This window comes from Ctenocephalides felis, unplaced genomic scaffold (genome assembly GCF_003426905.1).
Source record: "Ctenocephalides felis isolate EL2017-DRISC unplaced genomic scaffold, ASM342690v1 CF-g0.4_SCAFFOLD_01886, whole genome shotgun sequence".
Classification (NCBI taxonomy): domain Eukaryota; kingdom Metazoa; phylum Arthropoda; class Insecta; order Siphonaptera; family Pulicidae; genus Ctenocephalides; species Ctenocephalides felis.
In genome coordinates this window covers 7461641-7489365 of record NW_020538040.1, presented here as the reverse complement: position 1 = coordinate 7489365, position 27725 = coordinate 7461641, and the positions used below count along the sequence as shown (strand labels likewise).

Sequence of the window (27725 nt, the reverse complement as noted above, 5' to 3'; positions counted from 1 at the left end):
GTGTTTTCTGCACTCTTTGCTCCGTATCTCCGTAACGGCTGGACCTGCCTTTGCCAAAAACTAATCAGCACATCTCCCTATCAATAGGGATCGAATGTTTTTTAAACCATTCAAATCGGTTGATCCGTGCGCCCGAAAACGTGGACGAAAAAATGCGGCATACAAAACACACACACGCATCCAATTTTTCTGAGGTATGCCAAAATGTTCAGAAACCTTCAAAACGTCAAGAAACGCAAAAATTTTCATTTTCGATTTTTGGCTCATTACTATAACTACTCTACGGGAAGTTAATTATCTATTTTTCCTCAGGATTCGTTTATCGTAAGAACCCTAAACTCGAGCACTCCTCTCGATTTGCCCTTAAAATTGGCAAGGAAGCGTTTGGACGTCTTGGGAGGAAATGCAAATGAATTTCTAAGTGATGGGTCTGGTCCGAGACAAGCAGATCCTGGTGTGCCTAATTCTGGAGGCGATTGTTGTGCTCTGTCGCTTCCTGGTGAGGAAGATATCGCTCAGGTGTGTGCTGGGAAAGAATTTGTGCTTGCTCGAGGGAGTAATGGAAAGGTAAGAGGACAAATAATATTTACGAGGTGTGTTCAAAAAGTACCCGGAATTACTAATAATTAAATTTCGCGGGTCTGGAGTGTCTGATTGTCAAAATTTTTTTTTTATTGTGTTGGTATACATGCCCCTAAAGTATGATGAAATTTTCAGCTATATTCACTGTTTACTTTGTCTGTGGTAGTCGCTAAGGTTCGACGTGTTTTTCTGAGCTCGGCGATTTTTACAATGGAAGAATTGAAAAGTCAAAGAATTTGTATTAAATTTTGCGTAAAAAATGAAATAAAGTGTGAAAGCAAAGTGCAAAAATTCACCAGATATGGCTCCGTGTGACTTTTTCCTATTCCCAAAGTTGAAGAGACCCATGAAAGGACGGCGGTTTTCCTCGATTGAAGAAAATCGCTGAGAGTGCTCAAGGACATATCAAAAAGTGAATATCAAGGGTGCTTCGAAAATTGGAAAAAACGCTGGCTTAAGTGTATTATATCTGGGGGGGACTACTTTGAAGGGGACCACATTAATGTAGACGAATAAATAAATATTTTTTTGAAAAAACGAAAATTCCGGGTACTTTTTGAACAGACCTCGTATATTTAATATTCTAATATTATCTAGACTCATAAGTAAATTGAAATTTTTGGCAGATGGCTTTTATTTATCTTCGATGCCCAACAATGTCTCAAATATTTTCAATGTGTAACAATGACATGTCGTTTTTTGCATTTTTTTCTATTTATTTCTACAATATTACTATATTTTTATATTTACATACATCATAAATTCCCTTAACAAACTTTAGAAAGATTTATCAAAATCCGAATAATCGTTTAGGAGGAGTATATTTACATACGTCATTACAGAAGAATTTTTTATATAAGATATAATTATTTTATTATTCGTAGGCCTATTTTACTGGTAAACCATCAGTATTGGGCATAAAGGTGAACGCAGCAAACAAAACACCAGGAAATTGTCTAAGCGAGTTGATTATTCCAAAAAATCCTCGAGTTGTCCAAATTGCAGTAGGACATGAAGGCCAGCATGCAGTCCTTGTTATGGATGATGGTTCTGCATATTTTGCAGGTAATTGAACAATAATTTTTGATAAATTTTTAATAACAATTGCAGATAATTTACCCGTAGGGTAAGTTAAAGTAATTTGCCGAAAATGTAAAATAAAAACATCACATCAAATTATTACATATTTTATACATAGTTTAATAATATGAACAAATTTTGTTTACATTTCTATGGATTCCGTACCAATGTTTATCCGATAAATAGCGACGCGGCGCTTACGCGCTTTGATATTTTGTTTCTACGCAACTATCGTATCTCAATTGCTTTGAAACAGTTAAAAATCTTCAAAATATTTCAAAGTATACAAAAAATCAAATATTTCTAAAAAAAGTGCTTTTTCAAAAATTTTAAAATTCTCAAAAATCAATTTCTCAAAGAAAGTGTATCGTTTTTAAAATAAATAAATAAATAAATTTTCCTTGAAAAACTGTTCTCAATTCAGAATTTCTCAACTCAAAATTTTTCAAAAATTTCAAAATTCTCAAAAAATCTATTTTTATTTCAAAGTTATAAAAAAAGTGAATTGTTTTCGGGAAAAAATAAATAAATAATAAACCGGTATAATAAAATGAAATAAACTTCTTTGAAAAACAGTTCAAATATTTTAAAGTATGAAAAAATTCAAATATTTCAAAAAAAAAAGTTTTTTCAAATGTTCTCAAAAATCTATTTTTTCAAAGTTTTAAAATAAGTAAATAGTTTTTTTAAGAAAAACAAATAATAATAAAATTAAATAAATTTCTTTGAAAAACAGTTCAAAATTTTCAAAGTATAAAAAAATGTTATCAAAAATCTATTTTATTCAACGTTTTTAAAAATGTGAATCGTTTTTAATAAGAATAAATAAATAACAAAATAATAAAATAAAATAAATTTCTTTGAAAAACAGTTCAAAATTTTCATAATATTATAAAGTATAAAAATTCAAATATTTCAAAAATAATGTTCATTCAAAAATTTTAAAATTCTCAAAAATCTATTTTTAATCATAGTTCCAAAAAGTGATTTTTTGTAAAATAAATAAATAAATAAAATAATAAAATACAATAAATTTATTTGGAAAACAGTTCAAAATTTTCAAATTATTCAAATTTAAATATTTAAAAAAAATGCTTTTTCAAATGTTCTCAAAAAAATTTTTTTTTCAAAATTCTAAAAAAAGTGAATCGTTTTTAAAAAAATAAATAAATAATTAAATAAAATAAAATTTTCTCAAAGTATAGAAAATTCAAATATTTCAAAAAAAAATGTTTTTTCAAATGATCTCAAATCTATTTTTTTCAAAGTTCTAAAAACTTGAATTGTTTTTAATAAAAATAATTAAATAACAAAGTAGTAATAAAATGATTTTCTTTGAAAAACAGTTCATAATTTTCAAAATATTTCGAAGTATAAAAAAATTCAAATATTTAAAAAAAAAACGTTTTAAATGTTCTCAAAGATCTTTTTTTTTCAAAGTTTAAAAAAAAGTGAATCGTTTTTAAAAAAAAAATTTTTTTGATACGGGAAGTACCAGCAATTTGCCTTAAGGCACGATGCCATGCACCACCAGTTGCAAAATCAATTTAATCTAATTTTAAATGTTTGATTTTTTTTTCTTTTCTATTCTAGTGCTTTTAGTTAACGAATAATTCCAATCGGTCTTTGGTATTCAATTGGTTTTCTTGGACATACCACATACTTTATACCAGTTCGACATTTCAAAACTCAATGAGCCATTTTTTTTTACTGTTACTAATTTATTCTTCAATTTCTTCCTCAAATTTCCTAATCTATTATTTTCCTCTAGGAACTTCAAGACGGGGTGAAGACGGCGACCAAGTCAAAGTCCGTAGGCAGCCTCGTCCGAGTAAACCAAAGAAAATGACCAAAGTCGAAGCCTACCACATAGTTCAGGCAGCATGCAATAACGGAACGACTGCGTTAGTCACCAGGAATGGTGCCTTGTTGATGTTCGGGAAGGACACTGTGCATTGTGATCAGGCCACAGGTAGAAATAGAAATAGATACTTATTGAGTAACACAAATATTATACAATTGTTTAATTGGATATAAAATAAGTATAAAATAGATCAAAAACACAGTTGTTTTGCGATAAGGGGGGTCCATTAATCACGTAGGGGTTTGACAGAAAATCACGAAAAATTACATGAGGAAGGGAGGTGTCTAGTAAGATATCACCTGTATTTATTTTTTATCTGAATTTAAAAAAAAACTAGTTGGTTTGGTATTTAGCCTTGAGGCAAGTTACATGAACTTCCCGATATGTGTAAATAATCGACTTAATCAAAAAAAATGTGTAAATAATATACTTCATAAATCCTACTTAAAAAAACGATAATAATTTTAGCAAACTTTGACGAATTTGTAAAATTAAACTACTTGTCGTAAGGCCGTAATATTACAGTTATGTCTATAAGACCATGATGTATATCGCCAAAAAAGTTCCATGAAAATCGGCTTAAATTTTTTTTTAAACAGTTAATTACAAGAAAACGGCTCGGTAGATTTTCACCTAAAATTAATCAGTACCATTCCCAACTAATATCTTTCGAACAGTTTTTGATTTTTCAAAATCGGTTCGGTAGGATGAGCTTAAATGTGGACAAAAAGTATTTTCGAATTACAAAGAAACGGTTTGTCAGATCGTTGCACAAAACTGATAAACGATAGTCCTCACCGAAATACATCAAATGGCTTTTAAATTTCTAAAATAGATTCAGGCGTTTTTGAGAAAACGTCGATCAAAAGTCTAATTTTGACAAATGCCAAAAAGACCATACTGATTTTTGCAATCTTTGACGAATTTTTAAAGCTGAACCAGTTATCGTAGGGCCGTAATATTTTAGTATGATCTAGAAGACTATGGTATCTATCGTCAAAAAAATAATCATAAAAATCGTCGAATTTTTTTTTTTAAAACTTTATTACAAGAAAACGGCCCGGCCGATCTCTACCAAAAACTAATCAGCACGATTCCCAACCAATATCTTTCGAACGGTTTTTGAATTTTCAAAATCGATTCAGAATTGCGGGCTAAAACGTAGACGAAAAATTTTTCACTTTTCTTCCATTTATAAAGAAACGGCTTGGCCGATCGTCGCACAAAACTGACAAACAATAGTTTTCGTCGAGATACATCGAATGGCTTTTAAATTTTTGAAATCGACCCAGCCGTTTTCGAGAAAACGTCGATTTACGGCAAAAAATCTGTTCACATACACACACACACACACACACACACACCCACACACACATACTTTTTCCAAATTTGATCTCATTCGATTCAGAATGGCTTGAAACGTCGAGAAAACATAAAATTAGCGAATCGGATTTTTTGATGAAAACATAAACTTCTCCTTCGGGAAGTTAACTAGTGGGGTGGGTGGCATCGTGCCTTAAGGCAAATTGCTGGAACTTCCCGTACCGTAACGAAATGTTCGAAAAATATTGAATGTTTTCAAATAGATTATTATAAATATTGTAACATTGTCTAATATTTATAAGAATTATATAAACTAAATTACAAAGTTGAAATTAATTGTTTAATGTATATTAGAACTATAGTCAAAATTAAAAATAAAATCTGAATTATTTTCGATATACAAAAAATTAAAAAAAAAAAAAAAAAAATGGGACAAAATTTTTTTTTTCCAAAATCAATTATTTTGTTAAGACAAGCAGAAAGTTCTTTGAATCAATTGAATCGGACGCTTAGTTCTCTCAAAAACTGCCATTTTTTGTACATTTAGCTCTGTATCTCCGAAATAGCTAGGCCTGCCTTTGCGAAAAACTAATAACCCCTTCTCCCAATCATTAATAATTGAATGTTTTTTAGATCATTCAAATCGAATGCTCCGTTCTCTCAAAAACTCGATTTCTATTTTCTCCACTCTTTGCTTCTTATCTCCGTAACTGCTGGACCTGCCTTTGCCAAAAACTAATCAGTACATCTCCTTATCAATAGGAATCGAATGTTTTTTAAACCATTCAAATCGGTTGATCCGTACGCCCGAAAACGTGGGCGAAAATTTGTATCCATACATACATACACACACACACACACACACACACACACATCCATTTTTTCTGAAGTATGCCAAAACGTTCAGAAACCTTCAAAACGTCGAGAAATGTAAAAATTTTCAATTCCGATTTTCGGCCCATTACAATAACTTACCCTACGGGAAGTTAAAAACAAACGTTTTCATTAAAAATTGAAAAATTTTACGATTTTTTTCGTAACTAAAAATACACGTGATGATTGCTGAGGGAGGCGATATCCCAAAAGTGCGATTGAATCGCAGATATCAATAAGACATTTCTGACCCTATTAGGGATGTGTTTTTTATTCCTTCGTATCAACTTTTAACACTTCTTTTTTTCAGACATTTCTACTTCATATACATTTACCGATACATAACCTACCCCACAGAAACGCACTTTTTGTATATGTAGGGGATAGAGAGCTGGGAGGAATAATAAATAGAAAAGAATAAAAATAAATTTAATGACTCATATAATTCAGCTATTTTAATTTATGCATGCACCTGATATTAAATTATTTTAGTTAAATTTAAATGTTCTATAAAAATATAAATCAGTTTGGTAATTTTGTCTAAACATGCTCAAAAAATGGATCACGTGATTAATGGACGCCACCTTACTTCAATTTTAGTCGTTTCCGCGCTTCATAGAGGCGCCACTAACTATAGCACGGAATTTGCAAAAATAAATTAAAAAATTTAAGATATTTTTCCCTAACTAAAAATACATGTGATGTTTGGTGCAGGAGGGGGGAGGGTAATTTCAAATATCACGACGTATCATCATGGGGGGTCCAAAAATCTTCAACAACGATCACTCAAGATTTATATATATATAGATATATAATTGGGAAAAAATTAACCTGATAAATTTGAAAATGGAATTGCAAATATGTTTCTGCAAAAAATTGTAAAAAAATATTAAACTTTAAAGAATGTGTATTTTAACATATGATTAGAGTTATTGTTAATATTTTTTTGTATTAGGTTCTGTCGTTGATCTAAGAAACGAGTTCATAGTGCAAGTTGCTCTTGGAAAAGCTCATGCTGTTGCTCTCAACTCGAAAGGAGCTGTTTTTACATTTGGAATCAACAATAAAGGGCAGTGTGGTCGAGAATACGTTCCTTATAATCAGAAAGAAAGTGAGTAAATTATTTAGCATTTAGTGAACCATTATCTTAGAAACTACTGTAGTTGGGAATTTTTTAATGACAGTATTTTAAAGTAAAGGGCAAAAGATGTGCAACCAGCTATTGCTATCGGGAGATAAATGGGCACGTTGTCAATTTTCAAACAAAAGTATTTAATTCATTAGTTTTTCTTGTTTTGAGCACTGTTATTTAGTTTATGATATGAATATAATTTTCAAGTGCACCTTATTTAATTTTAAACTTTTTTTTTCTGGATTACATGAATCTTTACATCGGCAAGATGTAAACGATAATAAAATAGCAAACATAAGAAAAAAACTAGTAATTTCTAGAACTTCCCGTACAGTACTTTAAAAATTTTAAAAGCTTTGAAAAGAAAAATTAGATTTTTTTGAGATTTTTTTTTTTAGTATTTGAATATTTTGAAAACATTCGAAAAAGTTTTTTTTTGAGAAAAGTCACCTTTTTTGAAAACTTAAACATTATTTAAAAACCTAAAAATTTTTTTAAAGCTAAAAATTTTTTTTAACACTTTCACATTTTTAAAAGCTTACTAATTTATGAAAGCTAACTAATTTTTTAAAAGTTTACTAATTTTTTAAAAGCTTACTAATTTTTTAAAAGCTTACTAATATTTCAAAAGCTTACTAATATTTTAAAAGCTTACAAATATTTATAAAAGCTTACTCATTTTTTAAAAGCTCACCCATTTTTTTAAACTTAATTTTGGAAAACATTAATTTTTTTAAACCTAAATTTTTTGAAAATATACAAATTTTGTTAAAAACTTGCTAATTTTTTTTAAAAATATTTTTTTTAAAACTATTTTTTTAAACTTAGTATTTTTTTTTAAACTTACTCATTTTTTTTAAAACTTAGTAAATTTTGTTAAAACTTAGTAATTTTTTTTAAACCTTACTAATTTTTTTTAAAACTTACTAATTATTTTAAAACTTATTAATTTTTTTTAAAACTTATTATTTTTTAAAACTTTCAAATATCTTTTAAAATTTACAAATCTTTTCAGAACTTTCAAATTTTTGAAAAACTAAAAACACTAAATTTTTTGTTTTTGAAAATTTTGAAATTTCTTGAATGTTTGTGATACTCATTATGATCCAGCTAGACTGTCAAAAATATCGCATTTATAATCGTCAAATGGCATTTTTCAAACTTATTCTTCTTGGAACTCCAAAACTTCTGGATTTGCCTTGCCAAAAATTTAATCTATTTTTCATTATATCAATGCAAGTACAATATTTTTTGAATTATTCAAATCGGATGCTCCGTTCTCTCAAAAACTCGATTTGTATTTTCTGCACCATTTGCTTCGTATCTCCGTGACGGCTGGACCTGCTTTTGACAAAAACTAATCAACACATTCCCCTATCAATAGGAATCGAATGGTTTTTTAAACATTCAAATCGGTTGATCCCGTGATACATACATATACACACATCATTTTTTTCTGAAGAATGCCAAAATGTTCAGAAATCTCTGAAACGTGAAGATATGCAAAAAAAATATTTTTGATTTTTGGACGATTACAGTAACTAACCCTACGGGAAGTTAATCAATTTTAGTGAAGAAAAATGTCTATTGTCAAATGTTTCTTGATTTGACTCATCTTCAGTGCATACAAGTAATTTAAAGGAAAACACAAATATATGATACACACTAATTAATATAACAACAAGTTATATGATGATAATTTTTAAATCAATAATAAATAAAAAAAAATAAAATAATTGAAGAGATTGGAAAAAGCCCTTCTCATTGAGACCAAGAAAAGTCATAAAAACGTGGTTGGCCATTGGGTTGTAATATCCAGAAAAATAATAGGCAGTTCTGAGCTTTGTTGAAAAAAAAAACCCTTTCTATAGACTTTATGGCTCGATGTATTTAATAAATATTAAATTAAAAAAAATCAAAATAAAATAGATGAAAAGATTTAAAAAAGCCCTTCCCGTCGAGGCATGTTAAGATTATAAAAACGTGGTTGACCATTGGGTTGCCATCTCGAGAAAAATGCTATACGCAAATCTGAGCTCTGTGGAAAAAAATTACCCCTGCTATATACTCCATGGCTCTCGATGTATTACCATATATAATAATATAATATACGATCATTGTACAAATTTAGTTTGGTGTCTGCACAATTGTGCATGTGTGTGTGTGCATAGTATAAATTGCAGCACCCACCGTTCGCGGATTCATTGTTCGAAAGTTTTTGATTCAATTCAGTCTTTGATTCAATTCAGATTCGAGTGTCTTCTTTCTTTAATTGCGAATTTTCTTTTAATATTTCACTAAAATATAATAAATTTAAATAGTTCATAATAATTAGAAATAATCCATAAATATAAGTGTTTAATCCTAAATAATTCATAATTTTAACCGTTTAATCTTAATTTTGCTAAATTACTATATTAATCATAAATAGTCTATAATTGAAAGTGTTTAATCTTAATTTTACTAAGTTACCTATAAATCATAAATAATCCTTAATTTAAAGTGTTTAATCTTAATTTTACTAAGTTACTATATTAATCATAAATAATCCATAATTTTAACAGTTTTTTCTTAACTAATCATAAATAATCCATAATTTTAAATGTTTAATCTTAATTCTGCTAAGCTACTATATTAATCCTAAATAATCCATAATTTTAACTGTTTAATCTTAATTTTGCTAAGTTACTTCATTAATCCTAAATAATCCATAATTCTAACTGTTTAATCTAAATTTGGCTAATTTACTTATATTAATCATAAATAATTCTTAATTTTAACTCTTTAATCTAAATTCTGCTAAGCTACTTATATTAATCCTAAATAATCCATAATTAAAAGTTTTTTATCATAATTTTGCTAAGTTCCTATAATAACCTTCAATGAAAATTTTATTAATTTTACTTCAATCAGTTATTTTTAATTATTTCGTAAAATTAATTAGTGCTATGTCTGACATGATGGATGCTAATAACAATCAAGAGGGTAAGTTATAGTATTAGTCCAAAAAATCGAAAATTATCAATTTTTCCATAATCATATGTTTCAGAGGATTTACGAAAAAATTAAACTAAATTATGACTTGTGAAAATGTGAACATTTTGTCATAACTTAGAAAAAATTAACGTTTTGTGTCTTGTATAAAATCTCTCGTCCCCGATTTCGAGAATACTGATTTGGATGACTTAAAATTCACTTTACTTGTAATTACGAAATTAAGAGTTTATTAAATTTTTGTAAAGACAAGTCTAACTGTTTTGAGGTTGCAGACAAACAGTTAAAAAATTGATTTTTTTCAAAGTAAAATGCAAGTATTTTCATTAAACTCAAAAATCTGCACTAAAATCTTAAGGGTAAGTTATAGTAATTGTCCAAAAATCGAAATTGGCCAAAAATTATGTATATGTGCGGATAAAATCTTCCGCCCTCGACTTTAAGAACACTGATTTGAATGACTCAATTCATTTTACTTGTAAAAGCAAAATATAGAATTTATTAATTTTTTGAGAAGTCTGGTCTAACTGTCTCGAGGTTGCACACTTAAAACAGTTAAAAATTTGACCCCAAACTTAAAAATAATTTTCATTACTCAAAAATCTGAACTAAAATCTCGAGGGTAAGTTATACTAATTGTCCAAAAATTGAAAATTTGAATTGTGACTATTTTGCCATAACTTAGAAAAAAATAATGTGTATGTGCGGATAAATTCTTCCGTTCTCGATTTCGGAAACACTCAAAATTAATTTCACTTGTAAGAACAAAATACATAATTTATTAAAGTTTTGTGAAGACAGGTCTAACAGTTTCAAGAAAAAGTTAGGAAATCCGCATTTTATGGTCAAAAATAACACTGGGTGACACTAATTTTTTTCCTGAGATGTTATAATAGTTTTTAAGTACATGATTCGAGGTGATTCCGAAGTAACACAACTCTCCTAACACTTCTAGTTTTTGAGTTACATATTTTATAACTTTCGCCTTCAAAAAAGTCTTTGCTTAAAATTTCCGAGCGTGGACAAGATTTCGTCCTAAGTCCAATAAATGTCACTCATCACATGGAAATCCCACTTTTCTTGATATAGTTTCTCCAAAGTTCTGATGACTCGGTAGATTCTCTCGCCCTGGTCTTAGCTAACAACTCCAAGAGTTTTCAAAAACCTTCAAAGTCCTGATGACTTGAATTTAATTCCTTCAAAGTCCTTATGACTTGGTAGATTCTCTCGCCCTGGTCTTAGCTAACATCTCCAAGAGTTTTCAAAAACCTTCAAAGTCCTGATGAAATGAATATAATTCCTCCAAAGTCCTGATGACTTCGTAGATTTTCTCGCCCAGCTCTTAACTAACATCTCCAAGAGTTTTCAAAAACCTTCAAAGTCCTGATGACTTGGTAGATTTTCTCGTCTTGCTCTTAGCTTACATCCCCAATGATTTTTCAAAAATAGATCTAACAGACAATGGTTTTTAAGTAATCCGACGCTGATTCCGAAAAATGTAACAGAACTTTGCTAATTTTTAAAGAACTTTTCTAATTTTTGAGATATACCAATTTATTAGTTTTACCTCAAAAAACAATAACACATTTTAATTTATGCCTTCCAAAGACTTTGCATATAATTTTCGAGCGGGGACAAAATTTTGTCGTAAGTCCAATAATTGTCACTTATCATGTGGAAGTTCTACTTTTCTTGATATATCTCCTCCAAAGTCCTGATGACTTGGTAGATTTTCTAGCCCAGCTCTTAACTAACATCTTCAAGAGTTTTTAAAAACCGATCTAAATGAGAGTGGTTTTTAAGTAATCCGACGCTGATTCCGAAAAAAAAAAACAGAACTTTATTAACAACTCTAGTTTTCGAGATACACCAATTTACTAGTTTTACTTTAAATAACATTACCACATTTTTTATGTCTTTAAGAGACTTAGCATATATTTTTCGAGCGTGGACAAGATTTCGTCGTAAGTCCAATAATTGTGAAAGTTCCACTTTTCTTGATATAGCTCCTCCAAAGTCCCGAGGACTTGGTAGATTTTTTTCTTGCTCTTAGCTAACATCTCCAAGAGTTTTCCAAAACTTATCTAAATGAGAGTTGTTTTTAAGTAATCTGACGCCGATTCCGAACAACTTTAATAAAAGCTCTAGTTTTTGAGATATATCAACGTGCTAGTTTCACCTCAAATTAAAATTAAAATTAAAACACATTATTTATTTTATGCCTTCAAAAGTCTTTGCATGTAATTTTCGAACGTGGATAAAATTTTGTCGTAATTCCAGTAATAGAAAGTTATCATATGGAAATCCTACTTTTTTTTAGAATAAATTGTCCAAAGTCCTGCTGACTTGGTAAAGTTTTTCGCCTTGCTCTTTTCGATCTGAATGAGAGGGTTTTTAAATAATCTGATGCTGATTTCGAACTAACACAACTTTGCTAACAGTTCTAGCTTTTTAGATTCACCAACCTGCTAGTTTTAGCTCTAATTACAATAACACTTATTTTTTTATTTTATGCTTCCAAAAGTCTTTGCATATAATTTTCGAACGTGGACAAGATTCTGTAGTAAGTCGAATAATTGTGGAATTATTATTCCACATTTTATCCCTATTTTAATATGGCTGGACCGATTTCAAAAATTTGAAAGCCATTCAATGTATTTCGAAGTGGATTATCTTTTGCCAGTTTTGGGCGACGATCTGCCGAGCCGTTTCTTTGTAATTTGAAAAAAAGTTTTAAACTTTTCGTCCACATTTGAGCTCATGATACCGAATCGATTTAAAAAAATTAAAAACAGTTCGAAATATATTAGTTGGGAATGATACTGATTAGTTTTAGGTGAAAATCTGCCGAGCCGTTTTCTTGTAATTATCTGTTGAAAAAAAATTTAAGCCGATTTTTATGGAACTTTTTGGCGATATATATCATGGTCTTACAGAACTTACTAAAATATTACGGCTTTAGGACAAGTAGTTTAATTTTAAAAATTCATCAAAGTTTGAGAAAATGAGTAGTTTTTTTGACGTTGGTTAAAATTAAAATTAGGCGATTTACTTGGTATAACGATAGAGTACTTTGTCTTAATGAGTTTATTGATTAAATCGATTTTTCCACCAATACCAACTAGTTATAATATGTTTTATTCCTAAATATGATAATTTCTTCCTCAGCACCGGATCCTGTTGCAATGGAAACGAGTGCCCAGAATTTGGGAGAATCGGATGACCAGCCTCCATATCAGCAGGAGGACGATGAAGAAATTAGCGATGCTCAATGTAACCAGCAGCTGCAGCAGCAGCAGCCTAATCAGCCGCAGTTGTCTGCTAATCATCCATCTTGCGCTGCTGGTAGACATACATTTAGGTAAAGGAAAAGAACACTTATAAACTTATCCTAAAATAACAATAATAGTAAAAGAAACTGTATGATGTCTTTTTATATTTTACTAGCTGACCCGGCAAACGTTGTTTTGCTAAATAGGGTATATTCTAAACCATTTCTAGAGAATCAAAAATATTAATACTTTAAGTGCATAAGGATGTTTTGTTTGAATGTTATATACAGTTAGGTATTATAAAAACAATAAACCCCATTAGTTTGTCTATATTTTGTCAATACCATCAAACTGGAAGAATTATACACTTTCTATAGAAAACATCGTATAATCCAATCCGAGTCTTTTTCGGTCTTTCGACTTATTGATTACGTTTCAAGTTTTTCAAATTCTTTTTGGATTCTGGATTTTGTGTATAATTGTAAACAATAATTGTAAATTTTTGCGAGGAGAGATAGAAAATGAATTAAGTATTTCTTCTTTGACCTGCTTTTTGAAAAGTTTCAAGTTACATTCGATGAATTAAAGTAAATTTAATAAAAAGTATATGTGTAGAACAGGGCGACACAAAGGTCCAATTTGACTTTGAGCAAATATATACTATATTGTGAAAACCATAACAATTATATCACAACAAATAACACATATCAAACGAACGATTATCTGACTACGTTCAGTAAACTGACTTCTACTTCATCATTGTAGAAATGTGCTTTTTGATGTCTTTCAAAAATTTGTTATCTAGACCTTTTTACCTTATAGGCGGGGTAACTTGTAACGGGCAGGTGGCAAAAGGTTTAAAGCCTTATTATAATTTTAAAGGTATTTTACAAAATAATTACATTTTTAACTAATGCTAAAACTACCAACGGAAGAAAATACTTTTATTATGGATTTTCAAAGATTACCGTTTATCTCCCCCACTTCAAAGATTATCGTTCTCAAATCAAGGTTGTAGCAGGCTATACATCTTTTTTCCTCTACTTTCAAATATTGTTGTTAAACAGTGCTTAACTTTACTGATTTTTGGCACATCGGTGGTGGACCTTTTTAATCCCGGACCTTCATATATTACTATCTATTCTGCGATAAATTCTGGGAAATTATAACTGGAAAAATGTTATTCGACAAAATGTCTATTTGATCGATACCAAATTTAGGTTCTGAATTTAAATAACATAAATAAAAAATAATATAACCTAGAAAATGTTTTATAAATACCAATGATTATATAATTATACAAATGAGAACAAAGAGCACGGTGTTTGAAAAAAATTATTTGAAAAAAAGAGTGCTACATCGGCAAAAAGTGCATTTTCGTATTAACATTTCAAAAAAGTTGATATTTTGAGTCTCTAGTATCACTTGCGGCCCGTTTACTAACGTTTTTGTATATAAATAAAACTACAAACAAAACTACTTACTACAAATTTATCATAATTAAATAATATTCGCGTAAAACATCCTATTAAACGTAATTGAACATCATCTGTCAAAAGCGTTTGACATTTCACGTAATTGCCACCGTCCATTGTTTTATTTAAATTACGCTTCTACAAAAATTTTCAAATTAAAAATAAAAGGTTTCTACGCGGATTTGAAATAATTTCTCACCTTTTGGACTTTCTCTGGATTGGCACGAATTTTTCAAGACTAAGACTGGCCAAATCGATTCAGCCGTTTTCGAGTTTTATTCGGACATTTGAAAGAGAGCTCCATTTTTATATATAAGATTTAACTCACCAGTTAAAAAATATACTAGGAATGGTTTGTGTATTTTAAATAAATTTATTATTCATTCATTTGGTATTCTTAACAACTTTGTAAAAGCTTAAATTTTAATATAAATTTTTTAAAACATATATATTCTTAATGTATATAGTGTTCCTAAAGTGTTGATTGAAATTATATTTTTAATATTTTTTATTAAGGGATGATGTGATTTCAACTCGAATGTGCCATATAATAGTCTCAATTAATCTTCTAAGCTAATGAAGCTAAATCAAAATGCAAAATTTATCATTTGAATTTACATTTTTATAATTTTTATTTATTTATATATTATTTACAGACGCTATAACTGTATGGTCTGCACCACCTGTAACGAATGCACCGGTTATGGAACTGCTTGCAGAAGTTCCAATCCCGATAGAAAACCTGGAATGTAAGTAAACAAAATTTTTTACTCTTCAATTTGCAAACGTTATCCTACTGAATCATACTGAATACTGTCAAAATGTTCATGTGGTTGCTGTGCATCCAGGCGTTTTACACATAAACTGCAACGTCACTTGGGTGTTATGAAGCTGTGTCAGAAAGACTATGTTATCTAAAATCTTTTTTTTTGACATTTGTATGGTTTCTAAGTTAGGTTTTCTATTTGACAACCTGAGAAATATGCCTGACTCCACAGCAACCACATGGCTTTTTTCAATATCTAGTACGGAAAGTTCTTCATAACATAGCCTTGCCATAACATTGGTCTGTAATGCGACAGAATCGGTTTAATAATAATATTTATAAGAAATTTTTATTTTAATTGTTGTGCAATTTATAATTCGCAATATAATTTTTAGATCAGATTTAATTTATGTACTGATTTTACTTTAAAAGTCTGTTGAATGTAATCTCCATTTCATATAATATTTCATTCACATTTTTTCATATAATTTCAAACATTCAAAGCTCGTTCAATATGGTTAGAAATTATGTTGTAACATTTTTAGTAGGGGAACTTGGAATTAAAATGATCTCAATTTTATTTTATTGATTTAATTCTCGTTTCTTTAGACTTATTACAAATTTTATGTAATATAAATTAGATATCACTTTGATTAAAACATCAGTTGAACCATTTCCTTGCAAAAATTAAAAGAAAACAGTATTCTGTTGGCAATTTTGTCCATTCAAAAACTATTCGATAGATGTTAATTGTTTCTTCGATTCGATTCGATTAACTAGTTTCATATCGAGAAGTTTATGCAACCTTTCTTAAGACACAATGCAACCTAAATTTGGTTAAATATGGTATTATTATCATTATTTGAAAAAGATAATGCCTATTTTATTATTCAATAATAGTTATTTATTAAATGTCAATTCTCTTGGATTAACTCAACTAGATTTTGATATCGAGAAATCTAAACACTATTCAGAAAAATCTCATATTGTCAAAGAGTGGAAACAATTTGTTAGATATCAATTTAATTCGATTAACTCGAATAGTTTTACATATCGAGAAGCTTGTGCAACTTGCCCTAAGGCAAAATGCTACTCTTGTCTAGTTATATATTTTATTTTTAACTTTATTTAGAAAATAAATCCCATATTGTCAAGCAGTTAAAACTATTCATTAGTATCAGTTTAGTTGAATTAACTCGACTAGTTTGATATCGAGAAACTCTTGCAACTTGCCTTAAGACAAAATGCTACTTACATCTAGTTAAATAAATTATTAGCATTATTAAAAAAAGACAGCTCATATATTGTTTCTCAATAAAAACAATTTGTTAGATACCAATTCTGTTGGGTCAACTTGAATAGTTTTAGTTATCGAAGAGTTCATGCCACTTGCCCTACGAGATAATGCTACTCGCATCTAGTTAAATATTCTATTTTTAACAATATAAAATAAATCTCATACATAGTCATTCAATAAAAACTATTTGTTAGTATCAATTTAGTTGGATCAACTTGACTATTGAAATTGAGAAGTTTATGCAACTTGCCTTAATACCAAATTCTACTTAAATCTAGTTAAGTTTTAACTTATTAGCATTATTAAAACAAAGACAGCTCATATATTGTCTTTCAATAAAAACAATTCCTTAGTTCTTGATTTCATGGATCAACTTAATTAGTTTTAGTTATCGAGAATTTTAAGCTACTTACCTCAAGATACAATGTTACTCTTTAATATTATCAGAAAAAATCTTGTTTTCAAACAGTTAAAACTATTTATTAAATATCAATTATTTTGGAACAACTCGATTAGTCGAGAACTTTATGCAACTTGCTCTAATTATAAAACAAAATGCCCAGTTAAATGAATAATTAGCATTATTTGGAAAATAAATCTCATAGATTGCCATTCAATAAAAAGAAGTTGTTAGATTCCAATTCTTTTGGGTCAACTTGACTAGTTTGATATTGGAAAATTTATGCCACTTGCCTCAAGATAAAATGCTATTCAAGTCTTGTTAAATATTAGGTTTTTAACATTATTCAGAAAATAAATCTCATATATTGTAATTTAATAAAAACTATTCATTAGATATCAATTGTTGGATCAACTCGAATAGTTTAAGATATCGAGAAGTTTATGCAACTTGCCTTAAGACTACTTACATTTAGTTAAATATTAAATAACTAACACTATTCAGAATGAAATCTCATATTGTAAAAGAGTAAAACCAATTCGTTATATATCAAGTCTTTTGGATCAACTCACTAGTTTCAGATATCGAGTAGTTTATGCAACTTGCCTTAAGACAAAATTCTACTTACATTTAGATAAATATTAAATTACCAACACTATTCAAGAAACAAATCTCATATTGTCGAACAGTAAAAACAATTCGTAAGATTTGAATTCTGTTGGATCAACTCGAATAGTTGAGATTGAGAAGTTTATGCAACTTTCGTTAACAATATGCTACTAATAGTTAATATAAATATTAAATTAGCATTCAAATTTGTTTTATTAAAAATTAATATGCATTCAAATTTTTTTTATATTTATGTTATTGTAAAAAACTATTTGTTAGCTAAACTAGTTACAGATACCAACAAGTTTATTCGATTTTCATAAGACAAATTTTTACTAGTTTTGTTGAATTAAATTAATATTAAAAAAAAACTCATAAATTGTTATTCAGTAAAAACTATTTGTTATATATCAATTCTGTTGGATCAACTCGAATAGTTTTGGGTATCAAGAAGTTTATGTAAATTGTTCTAGGACAGAATGCTATTCACATCTAGTTAAATATTTTATTTCTAACATTTTTCAGAAAATACATTTTATATTGCCAATTAATAATAATTCGTTATATGTTAATTATTTTGGATCACTTGCCCTAAGTAGGAAAATGCTACTCGCGTCTAGTTAAATATTTTATTTTTAACATTATTCTGAAAATGAATATCATATTTTGTTATTCAATAAAAACTTTTCATAAGATATCGATTTTTTGGATCAACTCAAGTAGTTTAAGATATCGAGAAATTTATACATCACAATGAATTTTAAATTTACAATTCAGTTTGAAAATGTATATAATAGGTTGTCAAATATCTCCCTTCCGCCTTTTTGTATTATAAACCAAGAGCAAAAAAGCGGAAGGGAGATATTTGACAACCTAATATTTCATATGTGTTATTCTAATCGTAAGAAAAATATCCTCAGATGGATTCATTTGACACCTCTTGATAATGTAAACTTTCTCAAGTGCTTTGAGCGATAAGATCGTCACTGTATATTTTATGAACGATAAAATATATGGCGATTATAATTATCTATTTGAAAATGTTTAGAACAATTGTTGTAAATCATTAATCAATGTTTATTGATTACTGATTTTTATCTCTAATATTTAATTCTGGTACGGGAAGTTCCAGCAATTTGCTTTAAGGCAAAATGCCACTTTCAACTAGTTTCATCTTCTATTACATTTAGGCAATGTGGATGTGGAGTCGGCGACAGCGGTTGCAACAAATGTGGAATATGCAGACTTTGCGCCTTGGAGGGAGGCGCCAATATCGATTTAGAACTTGCATTGAACGGCTTGAACGATGATGGTAATACAACATTTGATTTTTCTTTCAAATATATTGTATTTTCTATTATCTAATTATTGATGTTTTTTAGAAGTGCCACCGTTGCCTGCAGTCAACTACGAAGGCTCCAGGAATTTCGAGGACAACCACAAGAGCAGTGCCAAGAAGTCCTATGCTAGTATGAGGAACCACATGGTTCGCTATAAGCGCGGAATGAAGGGATGGCCGAGTGAGTAGAAATCTTTAGTAATAATAGTAATAGATGTAATGATACAGCCAACACTAAATCTACGGACTAAAATTTGAAGCTTTTAAGATTTTTTATTTCAATCTAATAGGGTCGACCAAAAAATTAAATCGATTTTGGCAAAGTATTTATTATAGATTGTTTTTCCAATTTTGGTGCCAAATGATTCAGAATAAAATTAACAATTAGCATGTTGGATTTTTTTGGCGAAAACAAAATTTTATTTCAAAAAGTTAACTAATGGTAATTTGCTTTTTAAAGTAGCCTTTGTTCGTCCTCCTTTTACGTTTAAATTAAAACATTTTGGACGATGATAATTTTATCTATATAGTTAAAAATTTTCAAAATCATCTCCAAAAAAGTCAATTAATTTTTAAACTTATTAGTATCCTATTTCATGTATACCTATACAAACCGCGCGCCGTCATATTGACCTACAATTAAAAAGTTATCTATTTTATTATTCATTTCGGATAATAATTGGTTTATTGTTTAATGTATATGAAATAAAGGGATTTTTATAAAGTTTTATTAATTTTCCGAAGGAGAAATTTATGTCTTTATCAAAAAATTTGATTCGCTAATTTTATGTTTTCTCGACGTTTCAAGCCATTCTGAATCGAATGAGACCGAATTTGGGAAAAGTGTGTGTGCGTGTGTGTGAACAGATTTTTTACCGTAAATCGACGTTTTCTCAAAAACGGCAGGACCAATTTCAAAAAAAAAATTTAAAAGCTATTCGATGTACCTCGATGAGGACTATTGTTTGTCAGTTTCGTGCGATGGTCGACCGAGCAGTTTCTTTGTAAATCGCAGAAAAGTGAAAAATGTTTCGTCTATGTTTTAGCCCGCAATTCTGAATCGATTATGAAAATTCAAAAACCGTGCGAAATATATTGGTTGGGAATCGTACTGATTAGTTTTTGGTAAAGATCGGCCCGGTAATTTTTTTGTAATAAAGTGTTAAAAAAAATTTCGACGATTTTCATGAATTTTTGTTTTGCTATAATTACCAGTCTTCTAGATCATACTTAAATATAACGGCCCTAAGACAAGTCGTTTAACTTTGAAAATTTGTCAAAATTTGTAAAAATTATTCGCGCTTTTTCGACGTTTGTTAAAATTAGACTTTTAATATGCGTTTTCTCAAAAACGATCGAGTCGATTGCAAAAATTTCAAACCATTCTATGAAACTTGATAAGCACTTATATAAGATTTTTGATACGGTCGATTTTTTGTAATTAACAGTGAAAAATTGTCTGTCCACATTTTAGCCAAAAATTCTGGATCGATTTTAGAAATTCAATAACTATTCGAAAGATATTAATTGTAATTTTAAACAAAGATCGGCCGAGCCGTTTTTTCGCAATTAACTGTTGAAAAAAATTCTGATGTAACTTTTTATATTGATATCAAGGTCCTGAACAAGGTGCTAAAATTTTACGTTTTTACGCTAATGATGAAAAATTTCGAAAATTTGTTTTTTTTTTGAAACTTTAAATTTTTTTTGAAGACGGAATTTTGTTTTAAAAATGTTCAAAATTACGAAATTTTTTGAAAAAACGTTTTTTGCATATCGTCTACACAAGCTAAAGCTTTTTTGAATTACTCAAATTGGTTGATTGTGTTACCAAAATCGTTGACGAAAATTTTTATCCGCACACACACATACACACCAAAATTTTTTAAACGTGAAGAAATATAAAAATATTTATTTTCGTTTTTTTTTGCGATTAGCGATAAGATTTTCATGGATTTGTTTTCCATCAAGTTAATAATCTTTTTTTTTTAAATTTTATTGAAAATATAAATTTTATACATCTCAGACAGACGGAAGTGTCTGGTATGAGAGATCGTACAAAATATCTATTTAAAATAAATATATATATATATATATATATATATATTTATTTTCTACATGTCATTATATATATATATATATATATATATATATATAATTTGATCACTACAACATTTTATATCATTTATGCTATAACTCATACATTGGTCTAATTTATTTATCTATATAATATTCTTTTAATTTAATTTTAAATTTATTTTTATTTTTGGTCATCTTCATCTCTTTCGGAAGCCCATTGAATAATTTCATGGCACTACTCCATATAGTGTTCCGCCTCGTTTTATTGCTTCTTGTTTGTTTTAAGATGAAAATTTTCCTGTTGTCTAGTATTGTGTTCGTGTATTTTTTTATGTATTTTTATCGATGTGCAGATTTTATTTTTATGTTTAATCTTATGTATTAATTTGCACTTTTCTATTCTAGTAATTTTATTTAATGGTAGGTTATCTGTTACATCTGGAACTTCTTTAGTCGGTGTGAAATAGGGAGTGTTGTTGTAAATCATGTTTTTTCAAACTTCAAAATAAAAAAAAATTACCTATAAAATTTTCATAGACTTGTTTTCCATCAAGTTAACAATCATTTCTCCCCAGGTGCCGATGAGCAGAACGCCGGTTCCGACGCCGACCGCGACGCAACCCGCGTCAGCCTCCTATCTCCGGCCAGATTGCCCTTCTTGTCGCCTTCGCCGCCGATACCACCAGCGAGAAGAGGCGACAAGCGTCCAGGAACCGAACTGATGAAGCAGACGGCGGCTTCTTCTTCTACTTCTTCCGCCCAGGGGCTGAACGATCCTGTGACTCAGGTCGCTTGTGGACTTCACCACACAGTGTTGCTCACCCAGAAGGGATTCGTTTATACTTTTGGATCGAACCAGTACGGACAGCTAGGTAATAAATGATTATAATTGATATCTAGTTGTATGTGGCATTTTGCCTTGAGGTAAGTTGCCGACATGTGTAATTTATCGGCTTAATCAATATCAAATCAATATACTGTAGAACCTCGATTAACCAGACTAGTTGTTGTCTATAGGCATCCGGATAATCCAATGGATGCAGAATAATGATGTGTATTTATAAAAAATAACAAATTCATACATAGATGCCAACGAAAATCAATGTTTAATAAGAAATTAAAATTTTCTTATGTATGCACATATATTTTTTCTTAGATTATATTACATACATATACTAAACTGCTGCCTAAATCGTGCAAAAATTCGAATTGTAGGTATGTACATACATATAACTCTGTCGCGATTGGTAGTCCGGATAATCACAAATCCGTATAACTGAGGTCCGGATAATCGAGGTTCTACTGTATTAATTTATTAGTATGCCGAGTTGGTGTAAGGTTCAATAAAGTGAGAAACTGTTACAGATTATTCAATTCTGTACAATTTTTTTAATTGCATTTTATTGAAAATAGAATCCGTATCTAATATAGCTCAGAATATTTTCTAAGAACGGACGATTAATTTAAATTTTGATAATTTTCTATAACTGAACCAAAATACCTGGTATTTTATCGCCAAGCTGATTTTTTCAAACAATCAATTACAAAAAAAAACATCTGGTCGATCTTTATCCAATCTAATCAACAACCCAAATATTTGGATGCCCAAATAATACCTTTTTAAAATTTTAACCCTTTCCACTCGCAAATGCGAGATTTACATGTATTTTGCCGCCGAAGCAAGTTTTTTGGCTAAAACGTGGATAACTTTTTTTCACTTTTTTTGCTAATTACAAATAATCGTCCCAGCCGATCGTATTAAAAAATAAACTAACCTACGTGAATGCTTATCAAGTTTCATGGAAAAAAAATTAAATCAAATTTTTCAAATCAAATCAAAATCGTCGACGAAAAATGCCGATAATACTTCTTTTACATCAATATTGGGCATTAAATTATAATTTGATAATATAATCCTTAAATAGTCATTTAAATTTAAAACCAAATTACTGGAACATCTCGTACCGAATTAGAATGTTGAAAATCTTAATTATTTTCGATATTCAAACCGAAAATTTAAACTTTTTTTTATAAATAAAACAGTTTTTTTCTTTTCCTAAAAATTCGTTTCATCAACACAAGCAGAAAGTTTTCTGAATCATTCAAATCGGGTGCTTAGTTCTCTTAAAAATTGCATTTTTTTGCATATTTAGTTCGGTATCTCCGAAACAGCTAGACCTGTCTTTGCCAAAAACTAATAACCACTTCTACTCGTCATTACGAATTGAATGTATTTTGGATCATTCAAATCGGATACTTTGTTCTCTCAAAAAATCGATTTCTATTTTCTGCACTCTTTGCTCCGTATCTCCGTAACGGCTGGACCTGACTTTGCCAAAAACTAATCAGCACATCTCCCTATCAATAGGGATCGAATGTTTTTTAAGCCATTCAAATCGGTTAATCAGTGCGCCCGAAAACGTGGACGAAAAAATGCGGACATACAAAACACACACACACACATCCATTTTTTCTGAGGTATGCCAATAAAATGTTCAGAAACCTTCAAAACGTCGAGAAATGCAAAAATTTTCATTTTCGGTTTTCGGTCCATTACTATAACTACCTTACGGGAAGTTAATATTATTAACATGATAATAAGTATGGTTGAAATTTTTGTTACATAATACTTTTTTTATCAACTCAGAACTTATTTTTTCGTTGCAAGTCAATTTAAATTCTTTGACACTGAATTTAGAAAAAAAGTGTATTTTTTTCAAAAACGATGTCCACAATTTCTCAAAACTTTAAAGCCATTTGATGAAACTCGATAAGACACTCTCTTCAATTAGTTCAACACCCTAAAATATTATAGGCCTACAAAAAGTTTTTTTCATAAAACATTAAATACATATTAGATTAGACGTTTTTGTTCAATAAGGTACATTTAATTGTTCGACTCAAATAACTAACATATTTGACAAATTTGTACAAAATTGTAAAATCTGTGATAGTCATTAGCATTGTAAAGCACTACAACTACTGTGTACGTTTAAATTACTCAAAAATATTATTGTATGTATTTCGTAAATTCATTGGGAAAATATCTTTTACACCTAGTTTTATATTTTATCATATTTAATTATTTTATAACATTTATTTTTTTAGGCGTTGGAGACGTACATCCCCATTCGGGACCTCAAAGAGTCCCTATTAACGTGGCCATAGTCCAGGTTGCTGCCGGAAGCAACCACACCGTTCTTCTCAGTGGAAAAGGAGAAGTCTATTGCTTTGGAAACTATCAGGTATTAGAATATATTTCTCTCAACATTTCATAATCTTAAAAACAGTAATTGATACATATATCATCTTTCTCAGAAGGGACAATTAGGGTTGAACTTGGACAACTTCAGCAGTGGCAACTTCTTGGTCAAGGTAATAACTCTTGCATAATAAATTCAAGTTCTTATTTACTATGATTTTATTCATATTTTAGAAAAACTCGTTTGCCCTTTGCTCGCCTGTGATGTTGCAAAGCTTGGGGCCTCATAAGGCAAGACGTGCCACTTGGGTTGGTGCTAACGGAGATCAAACTTTTGTCAAGTTTGATGAATCTCTCATCAACGCTTCCAGTCTCGTTAATTCCATAGTAGTCGCTAACAAGAACAGCATCAGTAAGTAGAATATATATAACTGCTATTTTAAGTCAATATATTTCGTAGATAACTTCTCAAAATCTAAAGAATAAAGCTTACAACTATGCAATTGTAATACTTACTAAATATTAATACTAATTTTGTTATTAAAAACTAGATTGTAAATTAGTCTTGAAAAATAAAATTAAAATTAAAAAATTAAAAAAACTCAACAATTATAAAATATTAGGTTGTCAAATATCTCTCTTCCGCTTTTTTGCTCTTGGTTTATAATACAAAAAGGCGGAAGGGAGATATTTGATTTGATTTGAAGGGAGACAACCTTATATTATTTTTACGTAAAACGCATCGCCTTTGGAAAATTTTATCATATTCTCATTTGTTAATATTATCTTAATATTTTATATTTGTACAAGTAACTTTCAATTTTGTTCAACTTTTTCTTATAAATAATACTGATACCGGTATTTTAACCGTATTGCCGGGTTAGATTGCAAAGCAAAAATACAGAAATATCGGTTTTGAAACTTCTTATCGAAATTGGATTACCTAATATCTATCGCCAAAAAAAGTTTCATTCAATTCGAAAATAAATTTTTCAACAGTTAATTACAAAAAAACGGCTTGCCCGTTTTTTGTCGAAAACTAATCAGCACGATTTTCAAATAACATCTTTCGAATAATTTTTGAATTTTCAGAATCTATTCAGAATTTCTGGCTAACACGTGGACGAAAATTTTTCACTTTTCTGCTATTTACAAAGAAACGGTTTGGCTGATCCTCGCGCAAAATTGATAAACAATAGTCCTCATCCAGATACTTCGAATGGTTTTTAAATTTTTCTAATCGGCCTAACCGTTTTTGAGAAAACGTCGATTTACGACAAAAAATCTGTTCACATACTCACACACACGTACTTTTTCCAAATTTGGTCTCATTCGATTCAGAACGGCTTGAAACGTCAAGAAAACATAAAATTTGCAAATCGGCCTTTTTGACGACTTCTCTTTGGGAAATTAATTTCTTATTAACATTACAAATCTTATATATAAAATTCTTCTGTACGGATGTATGATTTGATATTTCTCCTAAACGGTTAGTCGGATTTTGATAAATCTTTTTAGAGTTTGTCGAAGGAAATGTTCAAGACCTAATGAACGATAAAACTATAGTAGTATTGTAGAAATAAATGGCAAAAATTACGAAGAAGCACTTATCATTGTTTGACATTGAAAACATTTGAACTGTCATTTGCTAAATACGTCAATTCACTTGAAATTTGAATTTAGATAATATTATATTATATTGAAATTATTAGCCTAGATAATATTAGAATGTAATATACTAGAAAATGTAATGTCCACTTTATTATTGCCGAAAAGCAGCTGAGATGTACCAGAAATTAGTAAAATATAAGATACAGTCAACAGTATATGCTTGGCAGGTGAAATTATATAATTCAGTTTAATAAATTACGCAACAAGTCCAAAATTACATATACAATATTTTTTGAAACTTATGCATGTCGCATTTTGATTTACTTTACTAAATTATTTAACAATACAAAAAATTATTCCTACATATTAAAAAAATGATTTAGAATTTTGTTTGACATTAGATTTGGAATATTTAGCAAGTTGATCTTAGATTGAAGAGTGCTCATACGAACTAGATTTTACAAATTAATTTACCTAAGATTTGAACATAAACAATAATGTTTATTAAACTATGAGTAAGAAAAATGTACTTTAGTAATTATAATTGCCAAAAAGCAACATATATCGTACGAGATTATGAAAATTGTAGACTAAATCATTGAAGCAATTATGTCGTGTGGTAAAATCAAGTGTGATATTGTTCTTTCACCGCAGATACTGTATTATTTTTTCTGAATTTTTTATACTGCTTATGGTAAGACTATAAATGGGTACAGGACAACGTCTGTCGAGTCGTGTAGTGTAATATAATTTTCTGTAGACTAACTGGTATCTCAATGATAATTGTATCTAATAACTTATTGAAGTAGAAGTTTACTTCAGCTAGGAATGTCTAAATATCATTTACCCAATTTACATAAATCTTTTATTAATTATTAATAAAATAATTTATTAATATTAATTTTCTCTTTCCCAGTACTCTTCCCCAAGTACGTAACATCATCCTTCAAATGCCTCGTGATCAACAAACGTGATGGCACCTGCGTTTCGACCTTTCCTCATTATCAGGCAGACTTGAACAACCAAATGATTTGCCTGGATCCAGTTTATGGAGTCATGTGGACTTACAACAAACAAGCCAAGATATCATGCTACAACGTAATCGCATCGGAGACCAAAAGTCCTCCAGATCCTGCCAAAAGATTCCAGGATAAAGAAAATCGGGTTATGAGGATGAAGTTGAGCGAAATCGCTGGTTTCAGAAACAGAGGATTGAGAAGTATTTTCAATGCAGAGTTGTGCTTGCCTGTGGTGTCCAATGTTTTTGTGAGCAGATTTCAGGCTGCCATTAATATGCTGTGCTGTTTGGATGTTTTGAATTTGGCTCAGGATTTGAAGTAAGTAGTAAGAAGAACTAGTTATTTAAGGGGGTTGTTCTTTTTTTTGTTACAAAAAATGCAAGGTATTTGTTTTTGTTTTTCTCGAAATGTGTAGAGACATGCGGTTTTTTTTCCAAACAAAAATTACAAAATCATAGAATATTAAGAAATTTTATAATTTTTTTTTGTCGCCGTCATTTGTTAACCGGGGGCGCCAAAGTGGGCATTGCAAAATCGATCTCTTTTGCGGTGCCACAGATCAATCCGTTGCGCATCGCCTAAAACAAAAAACTAGTGGGGTGGGTGGCATCGTGCCTTAAGGCAAATTGCTGGAACTTCCCGTACCGTAACGAAATGTTCGAGGAATATTGAATGTTTTCAAATAGATTATTATAAATATTGTAACATTGTCTAATATTTATAAGAATTATATAAACTGAATTGCAGAGTTGAAATTATTTGTTTAAAGTATATTAGAACTATAGTCAGAATTAAAAATAAAATCTGA

At 29.5% G+C, this 27725-nt stretch overlaps 1 protein-coding gene across 1 annotated transcript in view; it reads left to right on the top strand.

Annotated features, from left to right (window-relative positions):
• The window catches only part of LOC113378632 (E3 ubiquitin-protein ligase highwire-like), a 374874-nt gene that overhangs the window by 25150 nt on the left and 321999 nt on the right, over positions 1-27725 (top strand). The window contains 16 exon segments of the mRNA XM_026619187.1: positions 313-430; positions 500-567; positions 1467-1647; positions 3434-3634; positions 6678-6833; positions 13017-13209; positions 15252-15344; positions 18858-18979; positions 19050-19187; positions 21661-21754; positions 21860-21957; positions 24194-24330; positions 24404-24460; positions 24522-24699; positions 26815-27018; positions 27109-27235. Coding sequence (XP_026474972.1) covers positions 313-430; positions 500-567; positions 1467-1647; positions 3434-3634; positions 6678-6833; positions 13017-13209; positions 15252-15344; positions 18858-18979; positions 19050-19187; positions 21661-21754; positions 21860-21957; positions 24194-24330; positions 24404-24460; positions 24522-24699; positions 26815-27018; positions 27109-27235 — 2165 coding nt within the window.